General features: G+C 40.6%; 2 protein-coding genes across 5 annotated transcripts in view; both read left to right on the plus strand.

The window, feature by feature from the left end:
* kcnq4 (potassium voltage-gated channel subfamily Q member 4) overlaps positions 1-4,049 on the plus strand; it is a 51,114-nt gene extending 47,065 nt beyond the window's left edge. For all 4 annotated transcript variants that reach the window (XM_019895990.1, XM_019895987.1, XM_019895989.1 and 1 more), the window contains 3 exons: positions 885-1,016; positions 1,090-1,228; positions 2,515-4,049. In XM_019895990.1, the coding sequence (XP_019751549.1) occupies positions 885-1,016; positions 1,090-1,228; positions 2,515-2,721 (478 nt within the window). In that variant the 3' untranslated portion in view covers positions 2,722-4,049. The remainder of the gene's footprint in view (positions 1-884; positions 1,017-1,089; positions 1,229-2,514) is intronic.
* Positions 4,050-11,778: 7,729 nt separating this feature from the next.
* The window catches only part of tinagl1 (tubulointerstitial nephritis antigen-like 1), a 14,391-nt gene continuing 10,031 nt past the window's right edge, over positions 11,779-16,138 (plus strand). Inside the window, exons 1-2 of the mRNA XM_019895992.1 lie at positions 11,779-11,896; positions 14,759-15,063. Coding sequence (XP_019751551.1) covers positions 14,766-15,063 — 298 coding nt within the window. The 5' untranslated portion in view covers positions 11,779-11,896; positions 14,759-14,765. The remainder of the gene's footprint in view (positions 11,897-14,758; positions 15,064-16,138) is intronic.

Here is a 16,138-nt window from a genome sequence, read left to right on the forward strand (position 1 = left end):
GGGGGGGGGAGAAGAGTATCAGTGACTAAAACCAAAAGCTGCCCTTTGCAGAATTAGAAAGAAATTGAAAATCAAGTTTTGGTAACACTGCAATTCTCTTTTACTTATTTGGGCACCACATCCTGTTTCAGATTTTTAGATTTAGTACATGAACCTCCTATGACATTTTGGTGTTGATGATGTCATCAAAAAATAATCCACGGGCAAAATTAAAAAAAAAAAACTTTTCTGGTTTGGACTAGATTTACTCATCCAGATTTGATCCAGGTTGTGTGTGTTTACATTGGACACATTTAAGCATGCACAATATAGCTCTCTGAAAATCCTTATATTTGAACAAAATTGTGAGTGTGCAGGATAATAAGTGGCAATGTCAAGTCAGTTTCAATCCAGATTGTGTGTTTATACAGACCATTTTGGGTTATCTCCTGTTGAATTTCATTCAATCATATTGTTTTTGCTGCTCATATGTTGGCTCTTAATCGCTAAAAGTGGGGGTGGAGTTTTTATTCCAGCGCCCTGATTTTTCTTCAAAACGTTTTTTTTGTCCAGTTCGTTAGGGTCGATTGTCTTCTCTTTGAGTTTCAGTGAGCAGCTTTGACGGCGCATTCCATTTAGCGACGCTGGCTCACGCTGTTTCCTGTTTTGCTGAAGCAGCAAATCCCGATAAGCCCAAATGTCTCATCTTCATCCTCATCATCACAATCCACACACACACACACACACGCATTGCTCTCTTTGATTGGGCCCGTTTGTGAATGATAAGGTCATTGGATACTGTAATTAATCTTAAGCGGCGGAGCTTTTATTGTTTGAATTGTGAGCGTTCGAGAGAGGGCGGGGCAGGAAGCGCCCAACGCTTCTCTTTATTTGCGCGGCGGCAGGATTTTGAAGTTCCTGGTGGCCAAGAGGAAGTTCAAGGAGACGCTGCGTCCGTACGACGTGAAGGACGTCATCGAGCAGTACTCGGCGGGACACCTGGACATGCTGGGCCGTATCAAGAGCCTGCAGATGCGGTAGGATGCGAGAATGTTAATCACGATCCCCCCCCAAAGAAATGATGAGGATTTTGATGATGCCGCGGACCAGGGTGGACCAGATCATCGGGCGAGGTGCCGTCCAGGCCGATAAGAAGGCGCGACCAGAAAAGGGCGAGAAGACGCCGCCGGAACTGGAGTCTCTGGATGAGCTGAGCATGATGGGACGTGTGGTCAAAGTGGAGAAACAGGTACGCTCACTTGTCATTGTCGCATCGCAACAACTCAGGCTTTTGTAGTATGACTTTTCATTCTGATTACATCACAGGAGACGGTTATATTATTGTCATAAGAATACGGGAATACAATATAGAGTCGAATATTTGTTGATTTGTTTAGTTCATGATCCCCATCTGTCTCTACCAGTGCAAAGAATATCGAAGAAGTCGCAAAAGACTTCTCATATTGTGTATAAACTCCCCAAGCATGAAATACTTCAAACTAGTACATACAGTATGAGTGTAAAAAAAAAAAAAAAAAAAAAAAAAAAAGATAAAGTATGTTTTTTAAATTTCCTCATATACATATTTAATATTCTCTCCTGTTGATTAGCACTCCCCCAAACTTGAACTATTTGAATATTATTAATAGTGTTTTTATTTATATGCAGAGAGAAAAAAAAAAAACACTGCACAACTATTTCAGGAAGGATTTTAACAGTCATTATCTAATTTGTGTTGTTGAAGCTTTTGTTGGGGGGGTTCAAATTAAAGGTATCTTTTCTACGAAACGCCCCCGACACTTACCGTATTGGCCCGAATATAAGACGGTGTTTTTTGCATTGAAATAAGACTGAAAAAGTGCTGGTTGTCTTATATTCGGGGTCTAGACGTTATACCCATTCACGACGCTAGATGGCACCAGATACCATTGAAGCGAATGCTGAACCAAAGCGAACCCCTGTCACAAAGAATAAAAATAAAAATAACGGTAGCACGAAGAAGAAAAATAAAAAAATAGCGGTAAGAAAAAAAAAAGAGAAGAAAATAATAGAAGAGATAACAGAAAATGGAGAAAAGTAGCGACAATCTGGAGAAAAGTGGGTCGAAGATCGGCCAGATTAACCGGCAGCTGAGAAGTTATGATGTAATTTACATTTCAAAAACCAGAAGCCATTCAGTTACGAATATGATTGCACTTTAGTTTACGTATTTAAATCTTCCGATATTAAGATTTGAATGAGGCAAAATAACATGCTTTTTCTCTCAAATATATTGTTAGAATCATCTGTTTCAGATGTAGTGTAATTTTTTTCTGTATAAAAATTAATTTGGTGTTCAAAAAGTCTTTTTTCAAACTTGAGTCTTGAAAAAGAGGGGGTCGTCTTACAATCAGGGCCGTCTTATATTCGGGCCAAGACGGTAGTTCAGAAAATATTTGAATCATGTAAAAAAAAAAAAAGTATGATTTCTTTTCGAATAGGGGGGAAAAAAAGACGCCTTCAACCAAACAATCGTCTGCTCCGCTTACTTTCCAGATTCAGTCCATTGAGAACAAGCTGGACCTCCTGCTCAACTTGTACTCATCTTGCCTGAAAAAAGGCTCGTCGTCTCAGTTGGCGCTGTCCTCGCTGTTGCTGGATGCCGACCTGACGTCGGACTACCACAGCTCAACGGACCAAAGAGACCTCTTCCCCTCCGCCAACACCCTCTCGCAGTCCGACAGCGCCACCTTGGAGTCCTAGCCAGACACTCTGGGTTTGTTTTTTTTTTTTTGTTTTGTTTTTTTCTTGGGACCCTCCAGAGGGCTCTGCTGGACCGAGAGCCACCCATTGCACGCCTCTTGAGGATCAACACTAGCTTGCAAAATAGGAGTCCCACCCAGTCCCTCAAGGTACACTGAATAGAAATTGCACAGGTATGGTCTCAAGGGTATCAAAACAAAGGTACTTTTTTTTTCTTTTTTTAAACAAAGGTACTCTTTTTTTAATCATACTGTGATGAATGTAAGGCTCTTAGCCCACATGCAAAAAAAAAAAAAAAAAAGAAAAAAAAACATCACTCCATGTTTGGCATCATGCACGCCGAAGCCATGTTTACGTATTTGCGGCATTATGACACGCGACTCAAAGAACAATGTTGCATGTGGTAGACGAAGGCGCTTGTTAGGGCGCTCGGCGGAAAGGTGTGCCTTCTGTCACGCCGCCGACCCACACATTGATGTTACGTCTGGTAAAAAAATGAAGAAAATGTAAAAAAAACAAAACAAACACATTTTCTTAACAGAACAACAAGCACCAATTGACTTTTTCCAATGGTGATTTTAGGCACACCCGCACTGCTTGGTTTTCGAGATCCACTAAAATAACTGCCATTACAAACATCAAAATTCTGTAGGAAATACCATACCTCAATTAATAGTCACGTGTTTCACGGTATATTTTCACTGTCTTCATTTATACTTGGGGTGGAAAATAACAACACAAACAAATGTGCGCTTTTCCTTCATGATAAACACCTTACCTCGCATCAACCCCATGAAGTTGAGTAAATGAATACCTCGAGCTTATTTCAGGAATCAAGGCAGGACTATTTCATTGGATCTCGTCATGTTATTGCACAGGTGTGCCTCATAAAATGGACATCACCAATCATAACCCAGCGGGCATGGCGCAACTACCTCTGAGGCCACTGGAGGGCACTAAAAGCGTGCGAGAGCGAGCGATTGCCTGCCTGAATGCATTTGCATGTCTTTTTCGCTTTCTTTTTTTTTCCCCTTTCTTACTCTGCACGTTCTCTCGCTCTTCACGTCACCCTCCCACTGACTCGCTGCCATTTCGACATTCCAGCTTCACACGGTCCTCCTAATAGCGATCAGACACCGAAGAAAGCAATAAAATGCTAAGCTAGCGATGCTAAGCTACGCTACTACAGTCTTCCACCTTCCAGCGATGTAGCCGATTTCCGCACAGGACGATGATGATGATGATGATGTGCGTCTGCCGAGAGTAGAAGTAGTTCACGTGACTAACTTATTAATTTATTTGTTTCAATAAAAGATCTTTAGACTGTATGTCGTCCAAGCTCTCGTTTGTTTAAATAAATGTTTGAAAAATTTGTCACTATGTCAGTGCCCGACAGACATGAAATTCGCGACGTGTGTTCATCATGACCGGACGCGTGAAAATCAAAATGGCTGTTTGGTTTAAAGTAATTTTTTTTTCGGGGGGGATTCAAAACTTTTTAAGTATTTTCCCCAGAACTCCTCCAAGGGAATTCGCCTGACCTGGAGCAGATTTGACGTTGGTAAAGTACCCAAATGTGCAGGTGCGCTTGTGAAAATTGTGAGTTTTCATCTTAAACGGTGGGCGAAGCTTGACAGCAAACTTTCGACATGGAACGCAAGTCATCAGTACGTTGCTAAAAGTAGTCTTTCTACACAAAGGATAAAGAATATATGAATGTGACTACTGTTATATTGTTAATGTAAATGTGTTTTAAATCCTTCGCTTATAAAGGTTAAAGAATTTCTTTATACTGTAGATTTTAATTAGCTTTAGCATTAAGCTAGCAGACTCTAAAGGCTGGTTGTTTAAAATACACAGTGTAGTTTTATTTGTTTCCTGTTTAGGTTTCGAGTGAAATTCAGCTGGGAGTGGCAGTAAACTGCTTGAAGAGTTATTGCACTCAAGTTTGAGCGATCAAGTCAAAGCTGTATTTTCCCTATAAGTCTTGTGTGCAATTGTAAGTAATGTTTTGTCCTGTGTGTGTTGTTGCCGCCTGGGACAGCTGAGTGTCTCCAGCTGTTATAACACCAGGAAAATTCTGGCAGAAGAGAAATTAACCATTAAATCGGTGAGTCGACAAGCTCACTTATAAGTGCTCGTCGATGTGAGGTGGCTGAACTTGATTGTCTCCCGCAGGATCACCTGGATGGGTGGTGATATAAGCAGCCTGGAATGCTGGAAGAACACAACAGGAAGTGAGTGATAACATGGCTGACAAGCAGAGGGCGGCCTTGGAGACTTTTGGAGCTCCTCGTTTAAGTGGATCAGCAGGGTTTGTGAACCTTCGGGTGGGTTTCGCCGTTTCTTCACTCTCGGGTGTCACTGAAATTATCATGCGACTTTGCTGCAAGTGTCTGTTTAATGTGACCTGTGACAAGTCTTTCGATGAACAGACGCAATCTTCTACTCAACAATCAGGAAAATGCAGAAAAAAAAGTTAGCGATAGGTTTTGATTGAAATGGACATGAACTGGAATTGACCCAGGACAGGCAATGTGATGTAAAAATGATGTCATCAACAGAATTTGCTCAGCAGCCAATTAGATTGTTTTGATTTCTTACCTGTTATTGTTTAACCACAACAGCATTACTGGTCTTAGGTCAGTTTGACCCGTGGTGTGTGCAATTACCCAAAAAATCCCAAATAAATAATTGTGTTTATTTCATGATCACCTCCCAATTGCTCACAATTTCAGATCAAGTTTTGTACCACAAAATTACTTTTTCAAAACGTTGAAATGGGTCAGTTCGACCCAAGGTATAGTCTAATCCCCCCCCCCCTTGTTAACACCTTAATATTAACTTTTGTCACAAACAATTGCAAATCAAGATTCACACTTAAAAGTCATTCTTTTTTTTTTTCTTTAGCATGGGTTAATTTGATCCACAGCATAAAAAGAGGGATTGGACATCTTGATTTAAATGTCATGTCTGGATTAACTTTATTTTAAAATCCAATTATTTTTCGCCCCATAAAAAATACGATGTAAAGTTGCAAAGTTTTTTTTTAATTTTTTTACCCTTCTTACATAACGTGTGCAGGGACACTGTTGACAGTTCAAGTCCAGTTCAGGTGTACAGTACGCAACATCAACAAGACTTAGACTAAGTATAAACATCAAATCTATTTTCATGCTTTTTAGCGTGTCAAGAATCACATTCATTTTGTTATCTCCCTCCGAATCTTTATTTTGCCTTTGCTTCTACACACGCGCCGATAGCATATCACAAATATTCCGGGCATCCCGCAGGAGCCCAAGTGGCGACACGCACGGGAGGGCGGGCCTTATTTTACAGATGATACCAGTGCCTCGCTTACCTTAGAATAGACAAAGACTTGTCTATGTGGACGAACACAAACTTTATCAGGTCCAAAAAAAATAAATAATCCATTGAACTTCTGTTCACCACAATTAGCTCTCAAAAATCAAACAAAATATAAGAACTAGAACGTTTTTCAATGCTGTGCTGTGATTGGCTGGTCTGAATTCGTAGGATGGGGCCTTCGTAATTTATGACAAATCCGAATTTGTATTTACATGAAGTCATCCTAAGCAGCACTGTCCATTCAACTTTCGACAATTCCGCCTCCTCCTTCAAATCGGAACTGTTTGTCCCAGTCACCACGGTAACCGTATCGGTCACAAGGGCACGAGTGCATTGACAACCCAGTAGGAATTCCGCCGCTTGGCCTGCCGAAACGGTAACAAAACTGGCGGATGTCTGTTAGTAGCTCACGCGTGTTTTCCTACTTAAGACACGACAAACAGACGCTAACGTCCAAATAGACATGAAAAGCGCTTCCTCCGCAGCGAACCAAGTTCACGACATTCTTGGCAAAAGTGCTTTTGAGTGGGTGAAGTGCTAAAATTAGAATGGGGGGAAAAAATGACTCAGACCAGTTTATCGCTTGCTGAAGTTTGATTACAAGTGACTTAGTGACAAGTCACATAAATGGAACGCAATAGTAGTCAAAATCGCTGTCGGAAGGCACATTCACATTTCTTGCCAATACTAGACTTATTTGAAAGTATTGGGTAAATAGGAAGACAGCCGATACCATCCATTGATACTTGGGGGCGGGGGGGGGGGGGCCCCTTGCCGTTAGTTGACGCAACACTGACTTGGTTTGATGTGTCGCTGAATCGTCACCCACACCGAAAAGAAAGAAAAGTTCACAACTACCTGTCATTTTGTTTAAATAAAATCTGATGTATCAGAAGTACTCAAACACATATACTCGTGTTGGTTTCAGTCTGGGGGGGTTATCGAACATATTTGCTCATTTTTGTTCGTATTTGAAACATGAGAGTGATACAATTTACGTCCTTGCTGGTGTGCATCCTTTCAAGGTCAAACAAAATTTGGGTCGTATTCACCAAAACAAAGTGCAGTCAGTAGCGGGTGACAGGTATTGAGTGAGGGTCTTAAAACCAACCCCACCCGATGCTGGCCCTCCCAGTGGGGGGGACGCAAATTAAGACGCCGACATTGGGGGAGTGAGACGGAAGCACCACCTGAGGCCTATTGATCGCTGTCGGTTAAATTCGAGCGGGATGACACCTGACCGAATCCATTTTTTTTCCCGATAAAAATTTGGTGCTGATGGATTTTCTTTTTCTGCTTCCCCACTGCCACAGAAATGGTTCGGTCTTGTTCTCTTATGTCATTCACGAGGAAGTTGCCTGTTCAATAATATACCGGTACACACAATTTTTCTCTTCGATTTAACATGAAGATCTTCTGGTTCAGTATGTCACCTTTTTTGCCAAACTGCATTATGACTTTTAGTCATCCTTAATTTGCTGACATGGAGAAACATTTTTGTCCTATTCAGACAAAATTTCGGAGACTGTGATGACGAGTCTGTCGCGTCTCGTGTCAGCAACAGTATTGATTGTGCAAATGGAAGCTTTCACAATCAATATGAATCAAAGGTGTCAGACTGGAGTCAAGTCAAATCACACACAAAAAAAAAAAATCGTCTCCCTCTGACTTTTGATTTTCTACATAAAAATATATCTCAAGTTTTCCTGCCTTTCTTCGAAAACATCACGAAACTGAAAACAAAGCTATGCTACCAAGACAACAATCTAGCATTTTTGTTCTGGGAACATCTTCCGCCATCTGTGCAGACGGTCTCAAACAAACAGGAAAATAAGGGCAGAGGCGAAAAAAGGTGTTTTGTCTCGGAGATAAGCGATTGTTTTCTTTTCGAGAAACATGAGAAGAACGCAGCATTCCGGGGAGAATAGTAAGGGTGGGACAACGTATCGATATCGGGTATGTCGTATCGGTTCTCTTTTCTCAAAAAAATTTTAAATGCCTGGTTCAAATATACAATAACACTACTGCAGCTTTAACTGTAGCAAGTATGTGCAATTGTATGATTATTGTATAGTTAGCACGACTGCAGCTTTAACTATAGCAAGTATGTGCAATTGTATGATTATTGTATAGTTGCTGTATCACGATATGATATCGCAAATAAGTGTATTGTATCATTTTAAATATAGTATTTGTACACAGACATGTATGATGTGTTTTATAGTCACTCCATCACAGTTGTATCATGGTACTATCACGCGAATGACACAAAATATACCGCTATAGTATCCACACACATCATATATTCACACGACTGTAACTGTATCATAGTATCATGTGTGCTGATATCGTATGCGAAGATTCTCCAATTCCACTGGGTGGGGTGCAGCAAGATACAGTATCGCAATCACCATGTATTATTTCCCGGAAAGTTACCGTGTGAATATAATATCACGATACTGCAACATTAAAATCATCTTTGTGAGTCACCCTGATCATGTATTCTAACTATAGTAATCAGATCAGAATACTATCGTGCTGATATCACAAACCATCAATATCACCCCTGTTAGGTATCGTATGGACACTGACCGATACTGTGGTGTTGTATGACAGGAGCCCATAATTTCCTCTGCTCATGCAGATGGGACAAATAGTGATATTACCATGTCATGTATCGTTTGATATCCGGTATCACTACAAATCACCTACTGTATCGTCAATCTACAAAAACTGTCTCATGAATACTGTGGTGCTGGTACAATGTTTGCGATTCTTGCCTCTGGAGGATAATGTTTGATTTTTGATAAGTCGCCAGTCAATGGCAGGAAAACACTAGCGTTCCTTCCCAAACGTCTGCGCTTCTCGTCAACGCGTGGGCGTTGCGTTGTTCCGCACACCTCGAGCTGGTAAACACGGAGGAAGCCTGTTGTTGTCGTCGCCCTCGCTTTCGCAACGTCCTTGGAACGCCGACTGTAGCGGCGAGCGATACGAGGAACGCCGGTCCTCGGAAACGGGAGAGCTGACGCCCTCAAAGCATCATGGGAGGACTGATGAAAGGGAGAATTGTTTCACTGCAATTGTGTGCTCGTATAGCCCACGCAACAGTGAAGCCGGGCCTCATCATCACAACATTCTTACATACATGGATGGGCCTCCGCTAAGTCCAAACAACTCATTAGTTTCCAGCAGGATAGAACTTGTGCTCATTGAAATTGAGATTAACGTAACATAACTGTACAGCATTTGAATTAAATCTTCCTATTTTGTAGTTTTAGATTAAAAAGTCAGTTTTGTCATTTTGAATTGTGCAACAAAGCAAATCGTTTGCAGAATCGCAAAGTTGCCGAAGTCATTTATAAGTTATTGTCCCAGCAACAATGAAAACTTAGAAAAATAAAAAATAAATGTCGACTTTCAGTTATCCAGCTGATGATGATCCGCAAAAGGCTGAGTCAAAGCAGCTGGACACTTGTTTACAGAGTTTCTCATTTTGATAAAACGTTCAAAAATGGTTTTCGCAATTGCGCTATCAGGCTATGCAATGTACTTCCTTGCACTCGAAATATATTGCTGGTAATAGATGCACAGGCAAGGTAGACCGGTATTAAATTTGACCACCCCAAAAAATTGACTAATAGGATAGTTGCCGATGTTATATGTTTACTTTTAGAAAAAAAAGACAAAAAAACAAAACAAAACAAATCCAACAAGCAATAAGAATTGAGCTGTTTCAGTTCAACCTTTGTGGATTACATTTTTTAGCAAGTACATAAAAAACTGTTTTTTTTTGTTTTGTTTTTTTGTGGTAAATGTGACCAACTTAAAAATGACAATTACGGTACAAGGCCAACGATGTCGTATGTTGGCTAAATACGTGTATCTGCATACACGACCCGCATTGTGTCATATGGCAACACGATTCTCGGAAATGACCATCAACGCTAAATGCTGATGTTTAATTTTTCTTTTTTTCCACGCGTGAGTCAGTGCGGTATGGAATGCACGCAGATAATGTACATCTTACGACACTCTTTAGCCTACAGGTCATCCGTGATTCAGTCCCAATTGGCGCATGAGTCAGCCATTCATCGGCCTCCTTGTTTGATGGAGGGGAGACAGGCGGATGGGATGGGCGCGGGGGTCTCACCCGAGGCTTCTTACTCATGAACACAATCACACCCTTGTGCAATTATCGTCATTTTGGAATCACATATGCCAGCGTGGCTAACAGGAACGGAAACAAGAAGTATGATTACCAACGTGGGCGGGGGTCGGTGAAATTATATACAGTAGTTGTTTGAAATCTGAATTTGTTACCCCCCCCCACCGGCCCTCTCAATTGAAATTGAAGTACTTTTTTGTTTCTGTTTGACTCAATTACATCAATGCAAGCTCTGGATAAAGTTTGTTAGATCGTGACACGCTAACTACCAAGTAGCCAATGCGCTAGCAAGGTTAGCTATTTGAGTCAACTAAGCTACTGGTTTCATTTTTTCATTTCGTTGACTATTTTTGGTTGAGTATAACGCTTTCTTTTGTCCCCATAGCATGAAAGGAGCCCCCAAAAAAAACAACCTTTATCTTATTGATGGAGTGGGTTCCTGCGGGGCTGTCCACACAATAGCTGGGCCTTTGGGGGACAAGGGGGAACCACTTTGTTAATCTTACTGTCACATTGATTAGTTAAATTAGAAGAATATATTCTGTTTGTCACATAAAACAGACTTTTAAATGATCAGTAAGCAACAGAACAAAGCCCGAGTACAAATTATGTGAAATCTGACCGGTGAGCACATAGTTTATGGTCAAAAGAGTGCATCGATATAGCACCTTTATTATTTTTTTATTAAAATGGGATTTTTCAGCAATGATAGTGTAAGGCACAGTTCTATTATTTAAATTGACGGAAATCTCTTGTCGTCAGCTACAATGTGTTCGCTGACGATGCTAGCTAAGGCTAACCTGCTAGCTACAAGGAAGGTCAAAAGTAGGTCTACACTTTTAGTTGAGTACATTTAGATTTATTACAGCAACATTTTAAACCAAACCTGGTTTTACTACATGGTTCTCCCTCCCTTAAGTTTTTTTTTTTAAGTCTCTACCTAGTTTTGGCAGTATAAACATACAAATATGTTATTATTTTAATAATAATTGTACTGTTATTATTATTTATTTTTTAAAGATGTGTCATTGGAATCCATTTTAGCACTGAATTTGTCTGTCCACCATAAAGCGATACATTAATTAAATTCTTAATCGGGATACGTTAAAATTTCAGGACACCAAAATAATACTATCTACCGTACTTAAAATGGGATAATTTAATCCAGAGAATTTTCTGAATGTTTCCTGGTGACGTAATACAAATTTAGGCCACTCGATGGTGGTGTTCCTCACACCTTATACCCTACAAAGTTCTCCATTTTACCATTTGACCTTTGAAGTGAGACCAGACAGGGAATGCTGTTGCTGATTTCCAGCTGAGTAAATTCAAAACAAATAGAGTGCGCTCACACGTCCAATCTTCGATAAACGACAAGCGATAGGAAAGCTGTTGGAGTGAAGGGAAGCAGTGAAAAAGGGAACGCGCGCGTCCGAGGCAGCAAAGCAGGGCCGAAGTGGAGGACGGTGGGGTCACGGGGGTGTGGTTATCCCCGCTGCCTGGCTGTATATAGAGAACACTCAAGTGCAGCGCCACACATCCTCTTCGACACACACGCACAGAGAAAGACCGAAGACCAGAACTTCCTTCATAGTTTTGCTTTCGGATTAAAAAGAAAGAAGTTGGATTTTTTGCAACAAGGTAAATAGACACACACACACGTGTGTGTGTGTCTGTGTGTGTGTTTGTGTATGTATGTATATATATATATTTTTTTTTGCACTGATTACATTTTTATTGACTGGTGAAAGGACACCTTCAATTGTTCCAAAGGCTCCAGGATGATCTCTTCCAGGAAATGCTTCATAAAATCTTTTCTTTTTTTTATATTAGGTTTTGGTTAAAGTGCTTTAAAGTTTGCCGTCTGAATGCATGCTGTCGTGAAAAAAATAAAAAATAAAAAGCTTCGTAAATGGAGAAATGATGCCAAATATAAGCTTTACAAAATCGGATTTTTCTCTCATTGAATGCATCTATGTGAAAATACTAACAAAATTCTAATTTGCCATTTAAATATGAATCGATATTTACTTTAATTCATATTTTCTTCCACTTGTATTTTGTTAATCAACAAACTTAACATGTTTTATTTTTCATATTTTTGTCTTGAACTGTGTGGGACCAGTATATCAGAAATAGTTTCTCAAAATTAACTGTATTCATTCTGAATATTTATTCTTTCTTATAAAATGTATTCATATAGTTACACTTTGTAAAATAGTTTTTGTCTTTATTTATTTTAAGGGTTAAATGTAACTATGATTTTAATCACGCAGGTGGTGTTTCCCCCCACCCCCTGTCCAAGAGGTTATCGAGTCCAGCGCGCGCGCGTGTGTGTGTGTGTGTGTGTGTGTGTGTGTGTGTGTGTGTGTGTGTGTGTGCATGCGTGCAACTGGTTATTGTACCTGACAGCAGTATAATAGAAATGTCACCTGCGCTAAATATCGTCCACTTCCACACCTGAACGAATGTATTTTCCACTTAAATGGCATTTATTTGAAACAATCCACCATGTAGGAATGTCTGACTCATTGTGCGTCCTGTACAATGTGACTCAAAGTCCATGCATTGGCCATGCATTGGGGTCAGAGGTAATCTGGAAGCATGTAAACTTGCTATGATGAAAGCTAATTGCTCTGTCACAGCCCGCTCAAATACTTGGATGAATGAATCGTACTTACTGTCAACAGCAGCAAGACGAGTCATCAGGATTGTATCTTGCGAATTGTATCAATAATTTAAATGCTATAAATAATGGCGAGGAAAGTGACAAATGTTCATAAACAACAAAAATTGTAGAGTATGTGAACAAAAGTCGCGGGAATAGTGAGCACTGTTCTTTGTAGCGGACTATAAAGATGTACCTTATAAAATGAAACTGCTATTACTTTCTGTTGGCGCAAAAAGCAGGATGACAGAGGATGACAATATTCAACCAAAAAAAATAGGCTGTGCTGTTTTCGTTCTTGTTTCAAAGCTACACAGTTTACAGAAATAAGTATGCCGCCATCTAGTGATCTGTAGTGAAACTACACTCAATATAAGCGATGGTTTAGACCAAAAATAACTGCAAAAAAAAAAATCACAAAATAGTGGGACGGTGAACCTGGAACTTTCGATGAATGTACATGATGAAAATGTATCGGGATTAGTGTGCATCATTGTATCGAGTAGAATACATCAAGAAATAGTATCTCCACTGTCCACGCAGTAGTCAGTGGAGAATTGTCGGCAGCTTTGTCATTTCCTATGGTATATAAGAATAACATTGAATCACTTCCGATATTACCTAATGCTACCTAACTTTCCATCTGGCGGCATATGTCGGACAAACTGTATATTTTGTTGGCATTATTGTTTTTTTTACTTTTAGGATCTCATTTGATAAGAGTTTCTAATGTTTTTTTGTTTTGTTTTTCTTTTCCCCCCCACATCGTGACCTGAACACCTCGGCGGGTGTTTTATTGCACTGCTGCTACTGCAACAAAACATTTGTGTAAAGAAAGAGTGGTCCTGCCCATCTCATTATACCAAACGTGTGTGTGTGTGTGTGTGTGTGTGTGTGTGTGTGTGTGTGTGTGTGCGCGCACGTGCGCGTGCATGTGTGTGCATGTGCGCGCACACAACAAAAGGCGCAGTCATGCAGAAAACAGCGCAGCAAAGATATTTTCCTAATCTTCATTTCACTTGCCGGGGGGTGTGGCCTCCCATTGTGTCCTATGATCTGATTGGATAATTAATGATGCTATTTATGGAAGCAGCAGGCCAAAGGCTCCATACAATGTCACATTTTCAAGGGGTGGAGGGAGGGGCGGGGGGCGCATGGGAACGAACTGTACACGGGAAATGAACATTTAGCTCAATATGCGTGATAGTTTTACATCAATGTCACCAATGTTGCGTAATACATTAATGGCTTTATTAAATAGAATGTAAATAATGAAACGGGTTTGGCCACAATATTTTTTTTTCCCGACGGACGTATGGCCGTACGTGAAAAAGACATTTTCACAATCAGTGGTTCTTTACAGAGGACAAAGAATGAATGCCTGCGAGTATTATGTTGTGTCTTTACGCGTGTTACTCGAACGTTCTGTCCAAATTCAAGTTGTTTCAGGTTAAAATGAGCATTGATGTCACAATCATTTGATCACCGTCAACCCGAACTTAGTTAGCCCATCAATGGTATTTAGGATAAAGGTAAACAGATTTTCTTAAGTGGTTGCTTTTAGATGCACAAAGCGTAACACTCGTAAAGTTAGCAACGCTTGAATCCAAATGCAACACAAATGATGCTAAATAAGGACATTTTGGAGATGGGGGAAAAAATGCGGGAAATGCTTCTTCCCTGGGAAGCGGCCTTTCGCCATGACCTCCCCCATGATGCATCACTCTTCATTTGGAGAACTTTTCCATCACCACCCGGCTAAACAGAGTGTCGTATTTAGCTGCTGTTTGTCTTGGCAGCTTCATTTAATTCCATCTTTTACCCCCCGCTCGCAGACTCATCATGAAGCTCCTCGTGTTGGGCGCGCTGCTCCTAGTGGCGGCGGAGGGACACGCGGCGAGAAGCCAGTGGAGGAGGTCCAAGAGGGAGCTGGCCGCCCCGCTCCACACGGGCGGCATTCGCGATCCGCTGGGTTCGTACTGCCAGCGGCGAGGCGGCTGCTGCCCCGGACGGGACGACCTGTGCACCGTGCCCTATTTGGACACCATTTGCTACTGCGACCTCTTCTGCAACCGCACCGTGTCCGACTGCTGCCCCGACTTCTGGGGGCACTGTCTGGGCGTGGAGCCCCCGTTCATTGGTATGTACGGGTAGGGGGGGTGCACTTTGTTTTTTTGTGCCGCAGTTACCCTTGTTTTATTTATTTTATTTTATTTTTCTCATTATTCCACACAAAATATCAAATTTGAAGAAAACAAATTTTATTTTATATATTCAGGAAACTGGCAATTTCAATACTAATCCCCCCCAATTTTTTTTTCTTTTCTGTTACAAAACAGTCGACGCCCACGTGCTTGTGGTTTGGCAACCACAAATTCACACGGTCGATGATTTGATTTGATTTTTTTACAGTTAAAAAAAAAAAAAGTTTTAATACTTTGGGCATTTTTTTGGTCATGTGCCCCTGTCGTTCAGAGGAAATATACACAAAATGCTTATCAGCGTTTTCCGAACAAGAAAATATAAGCGAAAAATTGGGGGTGAACTGTATTTCTGTGATTTACCAAAAAAAAAAAAATTTTTTTTAAATCTCTTCAAGATGAACTCTAATTTAAGTTGTATAATTCATACAAAATTTTGATTTGTACAAAGTAGTCGTACAGTCATACCTCGGTTTTCGACCATAATCCGTTCCAGAAGGCTGTTCGAAAACCGGAACCACGCTCTTTTTAAAAAAAAAAAAATCTTTATTGAACACGTCTGTTCACCATGGAACGCTAAACGAGGAAGCGTCACTTCCTCGTGTAAGGAAGCCGAGAGGAGTCAAGTGGCTCATTCAAGTGCGCTCAGTTTGTTCGAGAACCGATTTTTGGTCATCATCCGAGGCATAAAAAACTCGAAATTTTTGGTCGAGAACAGAGACGTTCGAAAACTGAGGTTTGACTGTACTTATACTTATCTGAATTTACTTTTCTTTTGATTTAATTTTGCTCCTTGATTGTTTTCATTTATTTTTGGCTCAAATTTGTCCTCCACAAACTTCTGCGTTTGGCTTTATAAAAAATCTAGACATCCTTTTTTGTTTCGTAAAGGCGAGGCGTAAAAATGTGCCCTGAACAGCAAAAATCCACCTGAGAACAGAAGGCTTCTTATCGAGTCACAGCACGAAGGTGGGAGGTCGGGACAAAGAATGTTGACTTGTGGTGGCGGGGGGG

The sequence above is a fragment of the Hippocampus comes genome, unplaced genomic scaffold (genome assembly GCF_001891065.2).
Source record: "Hippocampus comes isolate QL1 unplaced genomic scaffold, H_comes_QL1_v1.1 scaffold16, whole genome shotgun sequence".
Taxonomy (NCBI): domain Eukaryota; kingdom Metazoa; phylum Chordata; class Actinopteri; order Syngnathiformes; family Syngnathidae; genus Hippocampus; species Hippocampus comes.